This window comes from Periophthalmus magnuspinnatus, chromosome 14 (assembly GCF_009829125.3).
Source record: "Periophthalmus magnuspinnatus isolate fPerMag1 chromosome 14, fPerMag1.2.pri, whole genome shotgun sequence".
NCBI classification, from domain to species: domain Eukaryota; kingdom Metazoa; phylum Chordata; class Actinopteri; order Gobiiformes; family Gobiidae; genus Periophthalmus; species Periophthalmus magnuspinnatus.
Window position 1 is genome coordinate 27842991 of NC_047139.1, and position 22329 is coordinate 27865319.

A 22329-nucleotide genomic window follows, 5' to 3' on the forward strand; every position below is an offset into this window, starting at 1 on the left:
TACTGTATTTTCTTATATGAGGGTTGAACTTTAAAAAAAAATATATATATATGTTTAACTTTTTTACGAGAATTTAAGATTAAGACACCAGGAGATTAAGTTCACAGTGCACCATTTTAACCTGAAACGTGGATTAACATTTGAGGAAAGACAAATAAGAACTGCAAAACTAAAGCAAGAGTCCAGTGTATTGTGCAGCCCTGTAGCAGCTTGAAGTAGCAGCTTACTCAAATTGCATTCTGTTTGTTTAAAATGTATGATTTTTATCTTTCCATCACACCAATTTGTATACATGTCACTACTGTATACATGCATGCCAATAATATACATTGAAAAAATATGTTTCCACAGGATGAAATAATGATGAACCTTTGTACGCTGCTTTGTATAAAACATGGAAGTGTAGGAGGAGTTCGGAGTTCAGACAGGCTTCAGTCAGTTTGCCAAGATCCAACTGGACTAATGAAATCCAAGGGAACGCGATGAAAACAAATCCTCTCCTGGGAATAAAAACACAGCTATACACTCAAGCTTCACATTTACATTTCTGTCTACCGTAAGGTTTTCAAATGCGTTGGGTCACTGTTTAGAACTATGCAAAAATATGCTAATCAATGTGGACATCAACAGGCCACTATAGAGAAGATTATTATTTAAACTTAAACTTTTCTTTTTGGTGGTTGTTTTGGTATCTTGGTACAGACAAATAACAGTTTGCCTCAAATTAATTATGAATGTTGGGTGTTCCAATCTACTGCCCTGGAATAAAGGTATTTATCTTATTTATTAATATACAGTTGAATTCACATTATAAGGCACCAAATTACATCGACACAATATATCTTCTCATGTGTCACTAAATGCAGGCAACAATACTCAGATTTAATATCAAATCGATTAATATGACCAGCACGTGTATCGAAATCTCGTTAATATCTTGACCTATGTTTCGAGATGAAATTTGTATTGTTGCATCACTGACAACCATAACTTTTTTACCCTGTTTTATTTCTGCTCGTGTGCTAAGTGGCTAAATCCTATAATGCTAACTCTATGAATCCACTGCTGCTGTTTTGCCACTATGCCACAGTGCAGTGAGTTATGTTTGAGCTGCGGCAGACAGAGATTGCATGACATGGTGTAGTTTGCGCGTGGAATGTAGAAAGATTTTGGGCGCTCGTGATGAAGGCCAGATGTTGGAGTTATGCATAGGAAGTGGATTGTCTGTAGCTGCTGCTGAAAATGACAGTGATGCAGCCAGGCACCAGTCGGCTCCTATCTACTGTATAATCACATTATGGAAGCCTCACGGAGAATATAACATGTACTCAAACAGTATGTATGTGCCGCATTTGGAAAGTAGTTTTCAGAAGTCAGCGAAGTGTAAATTCAAACTCAAAACACTAAAGCTTCAAATACTGTTGGCCTATCTGTAAAATCACCAAGTCTTTTCTAAACATTTCAAATTGCCTGCATGTATTTATTTTACGATATCTGTTTTTAAACTACACCTTGGTCTTTGTATTTCCTGTAGTATAACTCAAAATAATGGGTCTTACAAAAGCCTTAGATGGTATGAAATTGGTCTAAAGAATTAATTATAAAAGAGAGCGCTGGGCATGGATCTGTTAGCACATTGAAAAGTGAAGTAGTTTGTATGAAACTATAAATGAACGATAAATAAATAATGGTGACATGATCTGCTGACCCTACCTGACCAGTCCTTCTGTCGATCTGCCTGAGACCTTGTTTGTCACGACTATGTGTGCTGCCCCCTGAAAAGAAATAAAATTATATTGAGTGATTAGTGTGGTAAAGGTGTATGGTATTTACAAACATAGAGGAGCTATGTGGGATCTTTACATGCTGGCATTGACTGGATACGTAGGATTTTGACAGGATAAAATGTGAATGAAAATAGAAATGCAGGCTATACTACCCTGCCATACTAAGTCCATTTTAAGTTGCTCAGACTAAAATGAAACAAAACCTACATGGATTCTCTTCTCAAGCGAGTCAGACATAATATTTTCTCTTCTTTTTACTGTTATATTAGCGTGTGCTTTATGGATCTATAAGTGTTGAAGAAGCCTAAGCATACAGAATGATCACCCACCCTGTACTGTAGCCCCTTTCCCCCTGCACTCCTCATCTTACATGGGCCAGCACACATCTCCTGGCGCTGTGTGCATGTCCCGCGCACACACACCGCCTTTTGTTTGGAGTCAGACGGCATTGAAGGCAGATCCTGTGGCCGTTCTGAGGGGAATGTTAATACGGGCCTCTGCTCTCTCTGGGGACACGCCGAATGGACTGTGGCTGCTAATGCACTGACTGTCACACTATAGCAGCACTAGCGCCTCAGCTAACTCAGGCAATCACTCAACTACACTACCTTATCTGTTGGATTAGACAAGTGCCACTTACACTAGTGTCTGAATAACACATGTGGTTGCATCTTAAAAAGTAATACTACAAAGAAATACTGTTGATGACATGGTAAATGCAGTATTTTAGGGGAAGATTGCAAACAAATAAACATCCTGACAGATAATCGTAATAGAGTTTTCATAGAGCTTTGATTAAATTTGATTACAATACATGTACTTAGTATCTTTGTAATTGGCTTTAAGAGTCTTCATACGTAATCTGGCACAAAGGTAACTCACAAAGCACAACGAGAAAAAACACCATCAATGTTTTTATTGACCCACTGGACATGTGTGTTTAGAAATATTACTAAATATACATGCTCTTTCTTATGCTTGACACTTATTTTGATTCACTCTGCATATTGTAAAAATGTACCTATACTTTCTTATAGTTACGGACACTATCTATCATCCAACAAAAGCTAGATTATATATGTGTGTGTGCGTATGTATATGACGTCGTACAGAGTTAAAAAGATGACACAGTATGTCATGTTTGTGTCAATCATTCTGGTGCGCCCCCTGGTGGTGATGGTCGGTGCTTGACGTCTGTCTTAGTTATTTACAGCCCCTTTAACTGTTTTTGCGCTGTGTGAACGATGCAGTTTCGTCACTCGTGGCTCCAGACCCCACTGCTACTGTACGTGTAAACATGAATGAAATAAAACACATTGCACTTACTCTTCCACTCCCTCACTCCTTTTCCTCTTGTGTTTCCCAGCTGTGAGCAGAGAGAAAGCAGCCCACTGTCCTCGCGCTGTGCCCTCCCCGACCAGCCAAGCTCCTTTCATAATGAATGGCAAGGTACGATAATAGCCTTCAGGTTGCCATAGAAATCAGACAGAGCCCTAGTATATGATGTGCTTTCCTTTTTTCACTGATGACACAAGACTCTCACAGGGAAAAGTTTCAACCCAATGAACCCTGGAACTAAATGAAGTTTGTGGAACTAAAAGGGGTATTTTATTAAACTCAGATTAGGTCCAAAGTATTAGTTTTGGATAAAATGGAAGAAAAAAATGAACTAGGAAGTGCACAGCTATAACACACAGTTTAAACACATTCAGTATTTTGTTGAACGAAGGGAATAGTGAAATATTTGGAAGCTGAATCGAGTTTGGGAAGGTGTTTTGTAAAACTAATCATTGTACATCATTTGTCTGAGCTGCGGTGCTGTTTTTGTACTGCCTAAAATCTGTGTTTTTATACCTCAAGGTTTAGTAATACTGACACACATAGAGCAAATTAAAGTCAATGTTAAATGCTGAGTTTCTTTTGGGGGAATTTTACTTTGCTTTGGTTTTCTTTTTGGGGAATTTAAACTCATGATTAACTCTGCCTGAATAATAAAGTTTATGAGTTATGACCTTTATTTGTTTGTGATAATTTAAATGCACGGTATACATTTATCTCTGAATGCAAATAATACACTTTTCTGAATTTCATAAGACTCCAGAATATGTTCAGATACTGATTAACACACACACTACACATTTAAGTGCTTGTGTTGTTTTTAAAACTCAACTTGTCTTGCATCATTTCTTTGTCCCTACATCTTCTCTTTTCTGCTCACATGATATTGACCAGTGATAGAAAGGCCACATTTTAATGAATATAAGAAATAAAATTGTACAGTCCTATACATTGTACTCCTTTGCTCTTTTCATATTATAAACATAATATTTTATTCAACATATGAAACACATAATGATAACACTTTATTTCATTTAACTATAATAAATAATTCAAGGCATTTAAATAGTAGTAAGGAGTAAATGAGCGTTGAGTTTGTAATAGTTTTAATATCGATTTACTTCTTCTAAGTACAAACAACAGCTTTGTGTCTGAACATGACTTATTAATATACTTTGCACACTGGTTGGATTTTGCTGCTGTTATTCCAACAGTTAACCAACATTAAATCCTTTGATACTTAGGCTAAGCTTACAAAGTTATGTATTTGGAAGATGGACTTTGATAAAGCTGATTAAGATGCAAAGGCGCTTAAAAAGAGTTGTGGCGGCGGTGAGCTTTGTGTTTTAGGGTCTCCTCAGGCCTTTGGTGCTCAGCTGTGTGTTCTGCACTTCAGCATCTTTTCAAAGGGTCTTCAGCAGGAAAACATCAGCAGTGACCTTGACCACTTCAGTAAGTGCTATATAAACACATTCATAAGTGCAGTCTATTAAAATAAACAGAAACGCTTATGACCATTTCTGCCAGTGAGACGATATCCCTAAAGCATCATAACGATAAATACATGATAAACATGAGGTGCGATAAATAAATAGCATAATGTCCCTCTATAGCTTAAAAGTGATCTTACTTTTAGGGGACAAATGGGTTGATAAGTATTAAATATTACTATTGTTCATCTTTCCTGTGTAGAAAGATACATAATAAATGATCATAACAGATGTAGCTGTATAACCTGTATGTATATAAACATTTAAGTTAATTTTAGCCAAGCATTTCTGGTTGAATTGTAAATGTGTTATTATTATACTCTATACTTTTATAACTAAGCGCATCTTCATAATTTCATATTAAGTGTAGCTGTAAGTGACAAAAAGTCACTATAGAATCTATAGTAAGAATCTATAATAACTTTACTGTCTATCTTGATGGATCCTAAAAATGCATGTGTCACCAATAATGAGTCAGACCTCCGGTAACTGTCCCCCTTCCTGTCCTGCCCTATGGCCCTGTTTTTCACACGTGGGCTTGGCGAGGGCGCTTTTGGCCCAAGTCCACGTGGCACCAAAAGGCTGCAGCATTCCTGATGTCTGTGGCTAATCTGAGGTGTCAGTCTGTGTTAATGCTGCACGGACACATTCGAGGGCACATAGGGACTGGACGGACAGAGGGGCAAAATTAAAAACTCGTCCACAACATTCCTGCAGTGGTGGGTGTGTCCGTGTGGGTCACCTAAGGTTGAACAGGGGAGCTGGGCAGAGGTGCTTTACTGTAACGGTCTGACTCAGGCCACGGGGGGGAGGGGCACGGAGGGAACACACTTCAAAGGGTGGACTTTTTTACCTTGTCTCCCCCTATTGAAACAGGGCTAAATGAGATTTGTAGATGCTTTTGTTGCTGATGTTAGACATTTGAGTGACAGGATGGAAGATGCCAAAAAGGACAGTTAATTATATAGTTTGTTACCAACTGGGCCATTTCTACATGTCACTCCGATGGACCCAAACTCACCAGAAGCTCTATTGTTAGTGCTCCCACATTTGTAAGGTCAGACTGTCATCTAAGTTGTCTGATTTCTGGTGGTCTAACATGGTCTAACGATAACCTATTCTGTCTCACTTTAGTAGAGCAGGCACAGATCCATAAAAAGGCAGAGGAAACATCATCACTATACGTATATTCTCCTATAAAAATATCAGTGTGTTTTTATAGGAGAAATTGCACTGCAGACTGTAGCTCACAGCTGGGCTTGGATGGATGAGCCAGCCCCAGATTGAACATATTTATCTGAGGCCAGTGTGGTGCATGTGACATGTGCTCTCTCTGACTCCCAGAGGAGCAACGAGAGGAATGCTCCCGAGGTCAGAGGTCATCCACCATGTTCACATGCACTGCACTGTTGTAGCCTGGCAACAGGTGCTGTACATGGGCCAGGACACATACACAAAATCTGTTCCTTCTGTCTAAATTCAGTCTTTTAGTGTTTTGAGTGTCAATAAATGTAGGCTAATTGTAATTTTAACATTTCAACACTTGTACCTCTGCTCTGTTTCAGTAGCTAATGCATTTACTCTAACCTTTTTTACAGTGTCCAATACTCAAGAGCCACATCTGCAGAGAAAGTGCGGTTGGACTGAGAGGTTGGTAGTGTCTTAGGAAAATGATAGCTGTTTGCCAAGGTATTCCTGCTGCCTCCTCAAAGAGGCCCCACCATTCAGTACTGAGAGGTCAACAAGTACAGTCCATTTCCCACAATGCCTTGGGACAATGAAAAAACTTAAATATGCAGCCTGGTCCTTTAAGATGGTGAGACACGAGCTGCCTCACTCAGAGACAGATGGGGAGCAGGAGGGAGAGAAGTTTTGGGAACTGCGCTGCAGATTAACTTGTGTTTGTGCTGCGGAGCTGTTAACTTACCACGATTCATTTTGTCAAATTATGGGTGTCAGTTTGCTGCTACACCTCTTAGAAAATGACTTGTGTTGCTAGGAGAGGCTTCAGGCTTTTCTTATTGGCCACTAGGATGGCCCAATGAGAGCCCTGCCCCCAGCTGCAATGCCATAGTAGTACCCCAACATGCAGAGCTGATTAATATGTCAGACATGTTTTATGGGTTAACTTGAATCAGACGAGCTGCATTGAAAAGACTGCAGCAGTGCTTTAGTGTTTTGTGTAAGTCTATACAGAGAGCGTGCCGGCGGGAAATACCACAGTCACATATCGCAGTCGGCACTGAAGGTCAAAAGATGCTCTGGATCCTGGGCTGGAAATGTGCACATAACATGCATATGCAGCATACTGTAACGAAGAACTCACTCAAGACAGAGTACAGGCCAAAATAGGACTAGAAACATCTGGTTGTGTCTGGGATATGTAGAATAAACTCAACACTGAATTTAGTGTTAGTGCATGTATGTTTCAAGTGTTTAAGTGGTATACACTGTAACTGTACAGTTGCACTCAGAGGCAAAAAGTAAGGTATTAAAGGTGAAGGGTCGTACATGTTTTTATTAAAAAATTCATTTTTTTCTTTTTTTTATTTGAAGCTTTGTCTCTTTTAAAATGTATTGAATTCACATTATTGCCTTGTGCATCACTGGAGGTGACACTGTCCTCTCCCCATTTGGGAAGCTGTTGGGCAAGTTACTCTGGAAAAGAGTAAGAGTAATTCGATTATTGATCTCTGATTACTCCTTTTGACTTTGATCACTTAAGAATACTTAATTTCAAATGTAATCCGATTGCTATTCATATAATCTAATTACAATAATCCTTACTAGTTTGTGCTGAACACTGACACATATGCTGTACATGGATGGACAGTATTTTCATGAATAAAATTCAAATTTTGTAAAATATAGCTCATTTTTAGACTATATTGTTGTAGCCTGGTGGACACTGACATGAGCAAGTTCTGTGGAATCAAGAAGTTATATAATGCTTATTTAACAATAATATGAAACTCCCCATTCCCAATCGATTGGTCACTTAACTCTTATTACAAAAACATTCTGTGACAGCTCTGTTTACAGCTTTGCTTAACACTTAAGTTAACACACCGGAGCTTCTTCTGGGATATTAATACATCAAACAAACTAAAAATAAACACAGTGACACAGTGTGCATCCACTGCATCTATCCAAGCTCCACAGCAATCACAACATTAATATCACAATGAAACATGCATACAGACAGCACATAGCTTCATTTAACTTACATTTAACACTGCCCACTGTGTCACATCAAATTAGTGTCAGGTCAAAAAGATGACTCTATTACATTCTGTTTAAATGTTAAATCCTAAAGCTATTTCTGAATCCAGTTGCAATTTGAAACCAAAAAGACTTTCTAAAACTTTTTTTCTGTTTGGTTGGAGTTGCTTTAACTGATTGAAATTTTTTTCCTCCTCTGCCTTTGTTCACCTTTCTATGGGAATGTCCATCTGCTGTCTGACCACACACACAGCACCAAGGAGCAGGGCTCTCTGCAAGAAGCTCTCAAATGTGTATGTTTTTTACTTTGCTGTTTGCATATTAATAAGACTAAAGCATTTGTATCGTTTTAGTCAGTTTGCCTTTATGACCAGCCCTTATGTACAAAACATAACTGTTGTCTGTTATTACTACATTAATGGTCTTAATGTTTTTGGGGCAGACAAGACCAGAGTTTGCAAGTTGACTTTACTCAAAACTAGAACGTACTGACCTCTAGTGCTTAATTTGGGCATTGCATGTTTATTATTCACAATTCTTTAAATTAATGGAAAAAAGTTGTTTACATTAAAATTTTCTACTTTATCTCAGATATTTCTACAGAAGCTAATCTGTTGTAAAAGTCAAAAGTAAAATCTGGACAAAAAGTTGTACTATGGACTATGGATCAGATCTGGACGACTGAGGCATTACACAGAAATCTAATCTGTTTATTATAATCGATACATTTTCCTATAGAAACATACAAAGTTCTCTGTCATTCGTTCACTGCATACCAAAGGTCTTTGCCTGCTAGACAAGTTTGTTAACTTTTAAAGAGTATTGTTGACATAATCATGTGAAAGGATTCTGTGTCTAAAGCACCTTTTGCCCCAGTTTCAGAGGCACTGATGAACTTTTAAATAGGGCAGTATATTAGCATGTAAACTTATGTTAACAAAGAATGCAGTCACAAACATAATTTAATGATATAAAAATATAAAATTTTATGCAGTTTTATCAAATTTGCTATAATAACAATCACTGGCTATTGATACAAGTTGGTATTAAAACAAATACATTGTTATTAACAAGGTAACGTTTTCAAAATATATGGTGAGAACATTAAATGCCACTGAGTGAGCAAAAATATAACACGTGCATATAAAACATGCTTGGAAAAGCTCTTATTATATAATATGGCTTGTTAGTATCCCTTTTGTTATAGTTTTTTACAGAAATTTACTGGCAAGCCTTTTGTTGTTATTGAAGAGAATACTGGTTTAAAAATGTGAGTAAAATATAGTAGTGGTTAGATAAGGCATTAGTGGTTTATACTGGTATAGCTGACATTAATGTTGTTAGGCAGAGGCATTGAAGGCACCATGAAACCCATAGGGAATGTTCACAGGTATATTGGCTCTTCCCATCTCCTCAAATGTCTTGGCATCAAGAATGAGGAGGAATGTCCCTTTATCCTACATGGAGGGAGAGGTACTTTCATCAGCTCACATATGCCCCGATTAATTGGGATTGAACTGTATTGTATTCTTGAAAACTATTGCTCTTACTTGTGTGGGAGTGAGGATGACGGACAGTATTACTCCATCATCTTCCTCCGTGGCATCAGGAGTGGGCACAAACACTGGCTCTGATGGGTAAAAGCCCTGCTGGTACCACACCTGGGACGAGATAAGTCAAATGTGTCAGTTAAAGGTATAACCTGGGGAATCTGGCTCGATGTGGTCGAAGTAGGAGGCAGACGTGCATAAATAAGTAGTCTTTTACCAGACAAATTTATGTAAAAGAATTTGGTTCGATACAATATAATTTAATAAAATAAACCATTCACACAAAAACATAAAATGAGTAACTGAAATTATAACTCTGCAAAACAACCACATGCACAACGTTTCTCGATCATGAAACAAATCTGAGTATTTTTTGTAAATTAAAGCAAAAAATAGTAAAATTTCTTCCACCAAAGTAAACTATATGCTTTGTCAGACAGAAGTTCAGCTGTAAAATATGGATGATTAGACATGACATCTCTATTGAAATTTGTTTAATTGTCTTGACTATCCTCAGTTTATTTACTTATTTGTTCATATAGTTAGAGTTCATATATATTCATAAAAATTAAATAAATAATTTATTAAAATACACAATTAATCAAATCATTTAGTGTCTCATGTATAATTCCTAAATCTTTTGGGCAGCTATTTTAATAGAGAGGTGAGTTATTGGTTGTAGAGGTTTAACCTAAAAGACTTTTGGCTCTACCTCGCTCCTTTATCTCAGTACCAGTATTTGTGTGAGTTATTCTGACCAATGTCTGGACAGTACCTTAAACGTTTTGTTGGTCAGATCCATCTTGATGAGTGAGTCTCCCACAAGATGTCTGAATCCACAGCCGTAGTAGTAGTGGTACGGTTTGGTGTTACATCTGCGATAGTTGATCTGAGGGAACTCCAGGCCACCGTAGTTCACCAGGTCGTCTCCATGGAGATCCTCATGCTGACAGAACACCTGAGAAAATGAAGGAAATATATTCTTGAAAACAATGTATGTGGCTTGCATTCTGCATATCTGTAGTTGACTAGAGAAATTCTTGACCAACTTCAGACATGCCCTGTGCAGTGGTCAGTTGATAGATTTTCAAAGCTCTCAAAATGACTAGGATAAAAAATAAATAAATCTAGTTAATTTACTGCTTACATTCTTCTTTCTGATTCGGTCCATATAAATTCTTACAATAAAGTAAAAATGTGGTTAACTAAGATAACATGGACTGATTAATCGACAAACAGTACTATTACATATTGTTATTGTATACTTTATGCATGTGTCAGCTTGACTGCTCTGTAAATGTAGATTTGTGCTGGAGTGAGGTATGTAAACAATGATTACCTTATCTTTGCTAACTTTCACACAGGTTGCCTCACTGTTAGACCGTGTGTTGAGGTTCTGGCCTGTCAGTGTGTCATTGGTCACATTCAGAGGCAGAACAAAGCGTCGAGGGAAAGGCCTGCACAATGTATTATACACCTGAAACAATAGACACAATACAGCTTTTGTTATAATCATCCAAAAACTGCTTAAGTGGGATTTGTCAACATACCCCATATAATTTTCAGTTCAGCCTAATCTTAAACCAAAGGAGATTTGAAAAGGCTAAATACTAATCTTAGCATTCATTCAAAAATGTGATAAATGTATTAACCAGCAGTGAGCCAGCAGCATACCAGGTTGTTGGTCCTCTTTTTTTAGTAGTTGTTTTGGCCAATGCATCTCTATGGATGTTTTGCGCACTGGTACACAAACATAGTGGAATGCAGAAGGTTGCATTCACATCACACCATTCTAATCTGCCCATAGTTTTAACTGAGCTGGAGGAATTCTGTGATATTTGTGAGTTCTCAAACTGATGAGAATCCATCTTGGCATACCCCTGCTGTAAAGATAATTGGTAAGGCAGACCAATCACACAGCAGCATAAAGGTTTGTGTGGAAGCTAAAAAGGTGAAGTGCCCAAGTGAACCAAAACAAACATGACAACATCGACAGATGTACTTCTGCCTTCTTGTTTGTGAAAAATATGCAGAAAGTAAGTGCTTTGTGAATGTGTTGACAGGGAAGATGTGCTTTTCTCTCAACTTGATGTAAGAAATGTTAGATTTTTTTTTTTTTTGGCTTGTTCCGTTGTTGTGATGCTTTGGCCAAGATTAAATTACTCATCATGACAGTCTGCCATCCCAGATTGATAATGTGTAGAACTCATTTCAGAGTGACACAAATATCAATCTGACGTGAGCTGGTCAGGGCTTATCCACAATAAAAAATAGCACAAAGTTCATTGTCTTCTGTCAGCAGAAACAAATGAAAATGAAATTCTTACTTTTTAGAATTGCTTCAAACACAAACGTGTTGAAAAGACTATGCAACAACATTTTTATGAGGCAGGTTCATGGACTTCATGGTTCGTGGTCTTTTGCACATGATAATATGGTGCAATATTTATGAAAATTCACATTTAGTTATCTCATATAGAGTTATATAGGTCCATGACCTCCACCTGAAATTATGACAAACTCTAGACTGTAAACACAATCATCTAAAGCACCGGTATATACTAACCTGGTCTAATGCTTCTCTTGACTTGCGCAGGTTCTGGATGAGATAGTTGTTAATGGCATCTCCATCATCTGCACAGCACAGGTCAACCATCAGGAGGCCATCCTCCTCAAACGCATTGATCTGATGGAAGGTGGACATGGCTTTGGTGTGATACTTCACTGCGCTCACCTGTAGGGGGCAGTATGGACATCAACACCATGTGAACCCTATTAAACCATGTTAAAGTGTCCTCTCTGTCACAGGATCAGACTTTACCTCGCCTGTTTTCTTATTCACTAAGTGAAACACAGTGTCGAGTTTAGGATCCCAGTAGATGCCATCACCAATAGCCTTTCCTCTGAGTTTACATGTGACAATCTTCAGTAGGTCCATTTTAATTGGTTGTTCAATGAAGACCACATAGTTTTCCGACATAGCTACAGAAAAGATCATGTTGAGTTGTTCAATAGCACTGGTACATCACAGCATATGTCAGTAACACAGGGCTGAGCAGGTGGGACTTACCAAAGCTGTGGTAGTATGAAGGATGGGACTTGTTTGCAGGGACAATGGAGCAGAGGACTTTAGCTCCCTGCAGAGTGTCTGATGCATCTTTTTTCTCAGGGGGAACACAGATGATGTTGTATAGAGCACCTGTGATAAATTAAATGTTATCTTTGTTTTATTATACAGTAGAGCTGTGAAATTGCAATTTGAGTTTGATGCAATTATCAAACTTTTTTGCAATATCCTCTGCAAAGAACAAAATATCTTGTCATTTTGTACCTGTAGTTTTGACTTGTACGAACATTTTCTGAAATGCATGTGATTAGTTTATCAGTTCGTTCAGTCTGTTCATGCTTCTGGAGCAGTCAGAATCCTACTTTTACAAAGATATGTCTCAAATCTAATCTCATTCGCAACACTTTAAAAAATCAGCCCTGTTATACAATAAAAAGCATGAGGAGTTTTGTGGGTAAACAGACTCACCCTTACTGCCGTAGGAGTTGCCCATGTTATAAGCAGTGCCATCTGGATCATAGTGCGGATGGGCCGTGGCTCCATTTACGGCGATGAATTTGCTCCAGTCTACCTTCATTCAAAGCATACCCCTTATTCTTTATACACACTGCTACAATACAGTACAATACAATACAATATTACTGTTTTCTTACCTTCTCCACTGTGCCGAGGTTTTCTGGGTCGACTCTGTGCATAAAGTTGGTCTCTGTGCTGACATAGTAATCGCCCTTATATGTGACAAAGTTCACACTGGCATTGTCTGTGGGTTCTGAACAACACATGGTTTATAATGCACTTAATGAACACATGGTTTATAATGCACTTAATGTTTATGCCACATTTACTTTGAAACCAGTAAAACAGTAAGTCCAAAAGTCTTTCTGGATCTTTCTGGATCTTTCTGTGTATTGAGTTTTCCCTCTATGTAAACACACAGTACAGCATGTAACCTCAACCGTCTATGTTTAGTAACTTCTTACTATGGTCAACACTAGCAACAAGAGTGCAAGCAAGTGCACAGTTCAGAGACACTTGTCCAGCAATGTAAGAATGCATTATACAGTTAAATACATAGATATATCAATATATGTAATATGTTACTGTAAATACCTATCATCTCAAATCGAGAAAGAAACCTCTGGAAGAAGTTTTTACATGGGTCGGGCATGGCCAGAGTCCCAAACTCAGACATCACAATGCGGTCTTTCTCACTGTTCTTCTTATAGGCGTCACTTTGAAGGAAGCGGCTCATGTAGGTCACCTGACCATTTTGGATGTTGAACTGGTGCATCATTGCCATCCCGTCAAACCAGTGGTTATAGCTGTGAAAGGAGGAGACAGTCTTATGTAACTCTTTGCATTACAGTTTCTTTTTGAAATGCAACAAACTCACTGAGTGTTTCCAAACTCAAACTTCCCCGGGCCATTGCGTAGCAGCTTTCCATTGATCCATGTGGGGATGGTGCCCTGTACCTCAGTGGAGATAGGCTCAGGGGTCTCCTCAACTGAGCGGACCAACGGGGCGATGGTCTCCAAGCCCCTCCTCTGTGTGGTGCATTTTTTGGGCTCTTCTGGAGAAGAAAAAATGTGTGGATTTCTCAAGAGGCTAAATTCAGATCAATTCCTGGATTTAGCCTCTTGCAAATGTGGAGTTTAGAAACACCCTGTGTCCATCACTCCAGTGACAGCAACATCTAAGCAGCATGTTTGGTGCATATTTTAACAGAAATGGTCACATTCCTCAACATTAGAGTGTAGCAATTTCATAGTCATAAAATGACTGCCAGACAAACAGGTTCTAATACATAGAGAACAGGTAGCATCTTCATATTAATTCAAAATTAATGTAAAAGTATATTATTGTATTTATGTATTTATTTATTTTTGTAGTCGTATTTATTGTTTTCAGACCTTCAAACTGTTTTTTTTTTTTTTTTGTTTTTTTACATTTTACCTTTATAATGACATATAAACATGTGTATACTATTCTAGTTTATTCTGAGGTTCCACATTTAGACTTAAATAATTTTAATAAAATAAGCAGATGGCTTATAACGCTGCTGTAGCCTGTTGTTTCAATTGGGCTATTTGTCTACATGCAGAATGTACTGTTCCTCTAAAAAGTAGACCTTTGTACAAGACAAGTTTTACAAGGATAATTGAAACAACGTGGTCAAAATTAATTTAAAAAGTTTTATGTAATGTTATATATGAGATCAGCAGATCCCATCCCTAATAGGACGCACCATCTATTGTTATTACTAATGCATAATGTAAACATCTTAAATTACAACAGAGTGAAGATACTATGTCCATGGGTCGACCTATACAGCCCAGACAACCGTTTTACTGAATAATGAACTGAATGAATTAACTTTCTATATAGCCAGTAAAATGTTGTCCAGCAGCTTCATATCATGGGTTAAGCGCCGCTTCATATATGTAGGACTGTCTGCTATAGGATACAATCACCTCTCCCACACGAGCTCACACAGCACACTCACGTTATGCTCAAAACAACAATTTAGCTAATTACTCAATTGAATTACTCGTATCCTACCGTTGATTCCCGGAGACATGGCGCATGGGTGGATGCGGTGGCTCTGTGGCACCGTGCGCTGCGCTCTGCCAGCTCTAACGCAGGGACTTACGTAAAAAACGTTATGTAATACTTCTGTATGCTCTGGGAGGGGTGAGAGGGGGAAGAAGGAGGTATACCAGCAACACAGTATATGTAGTCCTATATCTTCCTGCATCGTTGGGGCTGACATAGAACATTCTGTATCAGGCTTACGCATGGATATTGTACAATAACTGTGATAGTCCACGTGCGTGACCCTCTAAACATGAGCCTTTTCAAGAATGACAATTTGTGGTGCAAATAGGCTAAAGCTTTAGGTTATTATACCTCACTGGAATCTGTTGGATACCTTTGAGTGTTAGCAAAAGGCAATGAAAATAGGACTTTTCACTAAGGTTATAAAGTGGTGTGCTTTTATTTCTGTATTGACATATGGTCCACTTGAACTTCAATTCCACCACTGGAGGGCGCTTCAGCCACATTAAGTCATTACCGAAGAGGTCATGTTCAACTAGTGTAACTGGAAGAGCATAAATAGCATACAAACCTCACTAACTAACAACAAAGTGTACTTAAACCAACAACATACAACCTTTTAAAGGCATCATTTTTTCACATTTTTCCACACATATTGAGATTGTGTGGATCCTCATTAAAATTCGTGCAAATTGGCTTTTTACAGACTTGGTGAGCAGTCTGGGTTGGTGAAGCCACTGGTTCAAGACAAATCAGGTGTCCCCTTATGTTTGTCCATATGGGCCGTGTGAAGACATGTTGCTCAGGATAATCCAGATTACAACAAACCTGGATGAGAGGACAGCTACCTTTGTGCTGCACTCTGGAGACTTACATTGTGAAGGTAAGCAAATTTTTCTAACACAAATGTTTCTGCTCTACTAGACAATGGTCATGGATCTGCTGATACTGTATGTTTTTTAGTTTTATAATTAATAATCTATAGTTTAATTGCTATATCACATTTCAAGACTATGAAGTAAATGAGTGGTACTTATACTGCAACGTGTAATGATCTACAATACAGTGCTCATATTTTTCTTTTTCATTATCAACTGTATAGGCGACTATGGAATGTCAATCGTATCTCTTCTATGTCAATCTCAACAGTTGAATGTTGTCCTTTCCAAGCTGCAATACTCTGTCCTGCTTCCCATTTATCTTTCCCATGAGAAAGAGAATCCATCCCTTTCCTTCCCCATACAGTGTCGCAGAAAGTATTTTTGTTGTTTTAAAATCTGTTTTAGACGTGTTCTTTGTCATTCAGCTCTCTGCAATACTGTGTCATTTGTGGTGTGACTTGCACAGAGCTCATATAGGATCACATAGTATTAATTCAAACTACGTTGAAAAAAAGAATGACATACAGTTTATTTTATTTTATGTCATGCAGGATCGTTTGCTCCTCTGTCTGTAATGCTTCTCCCTGATGGCTCTCTTCTCCGCTCTGTCAGAATATCTGGGTCAGCCACGTCTGTTAGGATGTGTGGCTCTCTTGGCTTGGCTCGTCCTCTTCCATCTCCTGGTGAATGTTTGGCTTCTCTGCCTCTTCACCAGTTTCTTGGTTGTCCTGGGCGGCTGGCTGGGCTCTCGGGCTTTACTGGACGCAAACAGCCTGCTACATTTAGAGCACTTCCTCCCATTGGGTAAGCTGAACCCTCCTGTGTATTCTCCTGAACACGAGTGGAGGTTAAACCATGAGATCCACAGCGCTGCACATAAAGCGGTCCGGGATTTTGTCTCGTCATGGTACCGCACTGTCCTGCCTGAGGTGGAGGGCGAGTTTGAGAGGGCAGTCCTGAACTCGATGCTGGAGTCTGTGATGGAGCTGAAGGAGCGTGCACGCAGAGTTGACAGAAAGGAGTTGATTCAGAGGTTGTTGGAGGTGTATGGGTGTCATCTGCAAAGCTACATGACAGCAAAACAAATACAGGCTTCACATACAAAGGATATGAGTCTATGGGAGATTTACAGTGAAGTGGACACGCCCCATCCCGCTGTGCGCTTGGACGAGCGGACCTACTCCACAGCTCTGGTAAACCTGGTCTTAAATGTTCTCGTCCCGTACCCTCAGATGGAGACTAGAACTGGTGGTTACATGGTTACTGAACTCATCACCTGTAATGTTCTGCTGCCACTTCTTCATAGAGTGGCTGACCCGGATTGGCTCAACCAAACTATAGTGGAAATCTTCACCCGTTCCAAAGCTCCTCCAGAAATGACCCCGCTTCCCACTGATACACTGTATAGGTGTCCCATTCCGCAGGAGTCCTGGACCACCTGTCGCTCACTGTCCTCCTCAGACCCTCCAGGATTGGTCACTTCAACTTCGTCAGATTCTGAGGAGCAGCTAAGTCCTAAAACACCTTCTGAGGATTCACCCCAAAGCTCCATGGTTAGCATAGTGTCTAGTGACAAAACAGACAGCCGTCCGGAAAGTAGAATTGCACAAAACAATATAACCTGCTGTCCGCTACGTACAGTTAAATGCTCCACTATACCCCAGTGCAAAGTGCCCTCCCTGGCCTCACTTTTACAGTCAGATTCAGATTATGATTTAAAAGGGCGTTTCTGTGATTGTGGTCCGTCTACCAACTTTTGCAAAGCGATTTCTTTGGATGAAGATGAACCATTTGGATGTTTTGCGACGCTAAAAAATCTTGGGCCTAAACAGGTTGTTCCAGAGGAGTCTCTGGGGCCAGCAGGCATGTCCCAGGACAACTCACCTTCAAGAAAGTTTGATCAAACATTGGACAGTCTTAACCACTCCCCAGCACCTGTGAACATCCAAAACGTACATATAAGTGGCACTACTACAGCCAAAGAGCAGCGTGGCACAAGCACTCATCTCTTTACTGTCTATACGATAAAGGTAATATGAAATTGATTTATTATGTAAGACTAAATTGCAGTATTCACATGTTTATGTTTATGTCTTTAAAAATTAACATATCTTTGCTTTGTGTTACAGTTTGATACATTAAATGAATCTGAAAATGGTGACACTCAGCAGTCTTTCTCCAGTCACACAGTCAACCGCAGATACAGCGAGTTCCTCAACTTGCAAACACGCCTGGAGGAGAAGCCAGAAATGAAGAAACTACTAAAAAGTAAAAAAATCTATTCCATAATTGTGATTGGAATAATGGTCTAAAAAAATCATACTCTGTCGTTTATCTTTTGTAGATATCAAAGGTCCCAAAAAGATCTTCCCAGACATTTCATTTGGCAATTCAGACAGTGAGAAGGTGGAAGCTCGTAAATACCAACTTGACACCTTTCTCAAAGTAGGATACACAGATCTTAATACAAACAAACACAATTGTGTGTGTGTAGTTGTATGACTTATTCTGTTTTCCAGCAACTGAGCAGTATTCCTGAGACAGCCAACAGTGAGGACATGCAAGAGTTCCTCGGCCTCAACTCTGACGTCTGTGCTCACTTTGGAAGGAGGCCTGTCGGCAAATCAAGAATTGATAAGGTGATAGAAACATTTTTTTTCAGTGTGCATTGAATTCCCACAATGTGAATTCTATGATTAATGTAATAGTCTGTGTGTGCTGACATGATTGATAAAGATGATGGAAAATGCACTGGACACTTTGAAGACTGCCTTTCCCTACCCAGACCTGAGTCCAACTGAGGACTCTGATGTAGACACGGACGGGAGAATGCCGGAGATCAGGAAGTACAGGTGATTATTACATTTCTAACTTTTTTATGACTATTATGTAGAACCTTTTTAAATTTTTGTCCACAACAGGAGGATGTTCCAAAATAGGATGTCTACATCTCTGAATATCTCTGAGCTGCCTCCTAAAGTGACATACTGCTACAGTGTGAGCAGTCCTGTAAGTCAGTACACGTCTGTGTAAAGATACGTTTATGTCAAAAGAGTATATTTAGAATTGTTAAAGATTTATTTTGTTTTTAGATGCTCAATGGAATGACACTCCCAGGCCTGGAAAACTTTGTGAAGGATCAAGAGCAACGCATATGTAGTTTATCTGAGAAAGAGACCCAGGAATTGTGCAGTGAGCAGTTTGGTAAAAACACAAAAGCCTCTGGGAAATCCAGCACAGGTTTGTGCAGCTCTCAACAATTGTAGTAACACTAGCCAGCCACTTGTGGGCAGCAGATATCTAAGTTACTTTCCTTGGACGTGTTCTGTTCACTTCAGATACAGCTGTGGCAGATGTGGCCTTGAGCATTCTGTGTCTGTTGATGAAGGACCAGTGGAGCTGGTTGTGCACTGAGAACATCCAGAAGACCATCCGACTGCTCTTTGGCACCTTCATAGAGAGGTACAGAGGCACAGCGGCTTATAGCCATGTAAATACTTCTCCCACTGTTTATATGGCTAGTTGGTCCATCAAAACAAAAATACAGTTTGATAAAAGAGTTATGGTTTGCGGTAGCCTACAATGTGGGCTTTTTGTGAACTATTTTCTCATAACACACATTCAAAGACCTCCCTTGTGTCATGCGTTGGTGGTCCATGGGAAAATTTGAAAAACTTTCTGTCGAGCCTTTGAATTCTAAATACATTCTGTGAGTTTCTGATGACGCTGGCTGCTGTGCTCCAGGTGGCTGGATGTGGGGGTGGCCCACCTGACCAGCGCCCCCTGCTGGGTGATTTACCTGCAGGTTCTACAGGAGGCAGTGTGGCCGGGCGGCTCATTACCTGCTCAGCCCCGTCCTGAGCGGAGTGTTGCTCAGAGAGAGGAGACCAAGGAGAGATGCGTGGAGTGTCTGATGCAGCTCATTCCACGTATGTCAAACTGTGTTACAGTACTAGTGATTTATTGCTTGTTTTCAGTTTGGTTTTTGGATGATACTTTTGTCCCAATAGCCAATATTTTCTAACCATAACCTGACAGATAACACATTTCTCTCACATTCACAAATTTAGAGTCATCAACAACATGATTTAATTTTATTTTTGGGGAATGAGCAGAGACAGTATTATATGTAGAGACTGTGTAATGGCCAGTCCAAGATTTGAACCCACAACCTTATTGCTAACTTGCACATTATACTTCATGACTTGTTTTGAGGGAAAATTTCTCCACTAGACAATGAAAACTATTACATCTTATCTTAAACCTGTCTGATCTATAGAATGTGTAGTTCTTCTGATCGTGCCTTTTCTCTTTTGTGACCTTATGCCACAGTTCATTTACTGTATTTGGTCTTGTATTTACTTCCCAGAGTTGGTAACTGAAATGCTGGGGACGGAGAAGTTTCGTCTGAGTCTGGAGACAGTACTGGAGTCTTTACAGGACTATCAGATAAACAAGTGAGTCAACAATGAAACCACGCAATAAACACATGCTGACTATGCTAAACTCAGCAGATCAACTCAAACCACACAAAGAAGTGTAGCATTAAACTATTATAGCAATCATGAGGAGTTCACATGTCCTACAAAAAAACACTACTACGGCTACTAGTCAGAGATCTTGGGAAATCAAATTAAAGTGCATATGGTTAAACTGATCTTCATTAAACATAGTTAACACATAAATCTTGCCTTGTTTAGTGTAGTTTCTAAATTCTGGGGAAGCTGATCATTTGGATTCTTGGTTGGAGCAGATACAGCAGATATGGTGTACATAGAGGATATTCCTAGCAACCATAATGTTAACAGTGATCAAAACTTGTCTAAATTGCATAATGTTATTTGTGTTAAATGGATGTTTACGATAACTAAACCAGAAAACAAATCTCCATGTGTAAATTCTCCCTGCATTTTGGATAGTTATTTTGTATCAGCACCAAAATATCCATCCAAAACACAAGGACGATTTACACAGAGGTATTCCATGTTAGAACTCAGCACTACTTCCTGTATTGGTGAACTTTTCTTTTCAGACATACAATCCACCAAACAAAGTAATAATTACAAAAACCTGAACTCTTGTCATATGCACTTTAATGTTTCTCAACAGCGTCCCTCTCACAGTGTGTACTTCTGTGGAGGCTTGTTCTCACTGACCATCACAAAACATTTCCAAACATTGATCACAGTCACTTCAAGCTCTGCCAAGAAGCCCATTCTCCTTCAGTGGAAAAAGAGCAAATTCATCCACTCAGCACCTGTTTCTGGTAACTTCTCTGTTAACTTTAATAATTGGACAAACATTGTGCAAGTAGTATAAGAAAGGTTATGAACAAGGGAAGGCAAAAGTATAAATGTATAAAAGTCACATAAAAGACAAACCAAGGGCAGTTTCTTTTTCTAGTGCTTACATTACAATTTTTGGACCAACCAGAGGAAACTTCTATAGACATAGGGAGAACTTGTAAACCATACTGAAAGTCACATAATGGCTGGAATCAAACCCAGGACCAGCATTTTATATCTACTGCATCAAAATTTCCAACTGTAGTAAATGCAACTTTGTGGTCTTACAGCCTTGTCAATGCCCAATCTCGTCTGATCTCGGGAGCTAAGCAGCTGGTTTGCACTGGGATGGGAGACAGACTGGAATACCGGGTGCCACAGTGGGTCTAATGAAAACTGTTGTTGTGTCTTTAGGCAAGACACTTCACCTACATATGAATGATGTGGTGAGTGACTGTTTGGTGATAGTCGGGGGGCAGATGGCACAGATTAGCAGCTTCACACTTTACCCCAGGGAAGTTGTGGTTACAGTAATAACTTACCAACACCAAGTATGGAATGAATGAACAATGCATACAACTGTTAAGAGGCATCCGATACAAAAAAGCCTTAAGTAAGACAAATACATTATTATTAATTACCATGATTATATATTTTATATTGAGTTAATATTGTCTTGTGATTGTGTGCAGGCACCTGCTCTACTGCATTTGTGATCTGCTGCTGGAGCTGCTCATTCCTGAGTCATGCGATGAGTCCTTTCAGACGTCGCTGTTACAGAGACTTGGAAAAGACACAGAAAAATACAATAATCAGCACATTTGAGCAGATGCACCACGCTCCCATACTGTAAGCATATCAAGTGGCCTTTTTGTCTTCAGGAGGCGTCTCAGTGTCTCTTCTATAAGGTATATATACTGTATTTTTGTGTGTACTGGCCTATAGCAGAGGAGCAATGGACATGATATACAGCTCTGAGAACAAATCACCCACTCAGCTCAGCCCACAGTCACGTTATCTACTCAAACACTGTATTTATTTCACTTAATAAATATCTGCCATAAAAGCCACAGGCAATTCGAACATGTGTTTCTCCTCTGTCGTGAGATTAGCCGCCATGCAGAACACAAATCATAAAGCCTACACTTTTAC

At 39.2% G+C, this 22329-nt stretch overlaps 2 protein-coding genes across 3 annotated transcripts; one reads left to right on the plus strand and one right to left on the minus strand.

Moving 5' to 3' along the window:
- Positions 1-8784: 8784 nt before the first annotated feature.
- LOC117381797 (carotenoid-cleaving dioxygenase, mitochondrial-like) lies at positions 8785-15089 on the minus strand. Of its 2 annotated transcripts, XM_033978821.2 has the most exons (12): positions 15015-15089; positions 13848-14025; positions 13565-13776; positions 13108-13223; positions 12923-13025; positions 12458-12586; positions 12209-12369; positions 11954-12121; positions 10727-10864; positions 10163-10345; positions 9388-9498; positions 8785-9294 (listed from the first exon to the last, which is right to left on the minus strand). In XM_033978821.2, exons 1-12 carry the CDS (start codon positions 15031-15033, stop codon positions 9178-9180), a joined length of 1635 nt encoding a protein of 544 aa, XP_033834712.2. In that variant the 5' UTR covers positions 15034-15089; the 3' UTR covers positions 8785-9177. The 2 variants fall into 2 exon arrangements, with proteins under 2 accessions (XP_033834712.2, XP_055082682.1); XM_055226707.1 differs by lacking the exon at positions 15015-15089 and having other exon boundaries at positions 9118-9294; positions 13844-13928.
- A 1390-nt stretch (positions 15090-16479) lies between these two features.
- Positions 16480-22079, plus strand: snx19a (sorting nexin 19a). Its single transcript, XM_033977819.2, has 11 exons — positions 16480-17922; positions 18022-18160; positions 18237-18337; positions 18412-18531; positions 18629-18744; positions 18814-18901; positions 18985-19132; positions 19231-19354; positions 19637-19821; positions 20262-20349; positions 21870-22079. Exons 1-11 carry the CDS (start codon positions 16480-16482, stop codon positions 22000-22002), a joined length of 2685 nt encoding a protein of 894 aa, XP_033833710.1. The 3' UTR covers positions 22003-22079.
- Positions 22080-22329: the final 250 nt, after the last annotated feature.

Bases quoted from the DNA above. Each gene is read 5' to 3' on its own strand.
- LOC117381797 (XM_033978821.2), bottom strand. The intron at 13,224-13,564 runs GTATTTACAGTA...TGTGTTGTTCAG, and splicing joins TTCTCGATTTGAGATGATAG to AACCCACAGACAATGCCAGT. The intron at 10,346-10,726 runs GTAATCATTGTT...TCATTTTCTCAG, and splicing joins TGAAAGTTAGCAAAGATAAG to GTGTTCTGTCAGCATGAGGA.
- snx19a (XM_033977819.2), top strand. From the start codon at position 16,480: ATGGCTCTCTTCTCCGCTCTGTCAGAATATCTGGGTCAGCCACGTCTG. The intron at 18,161-18,236 runs GTAAAAAAATCT...TATCTTTTGTAG, and splicing joins AATGAAGAAACTACTAAAAA to ATATCAAAGGTCCCAAAAAG. The intron at 19,133-19,230 runs GTTTGTGCAGCT...TGTTCACTTCAG, and splicing joins CTCTGGGAAATCCAGCACAG to ATACAGCTGTGGCAGATGTG.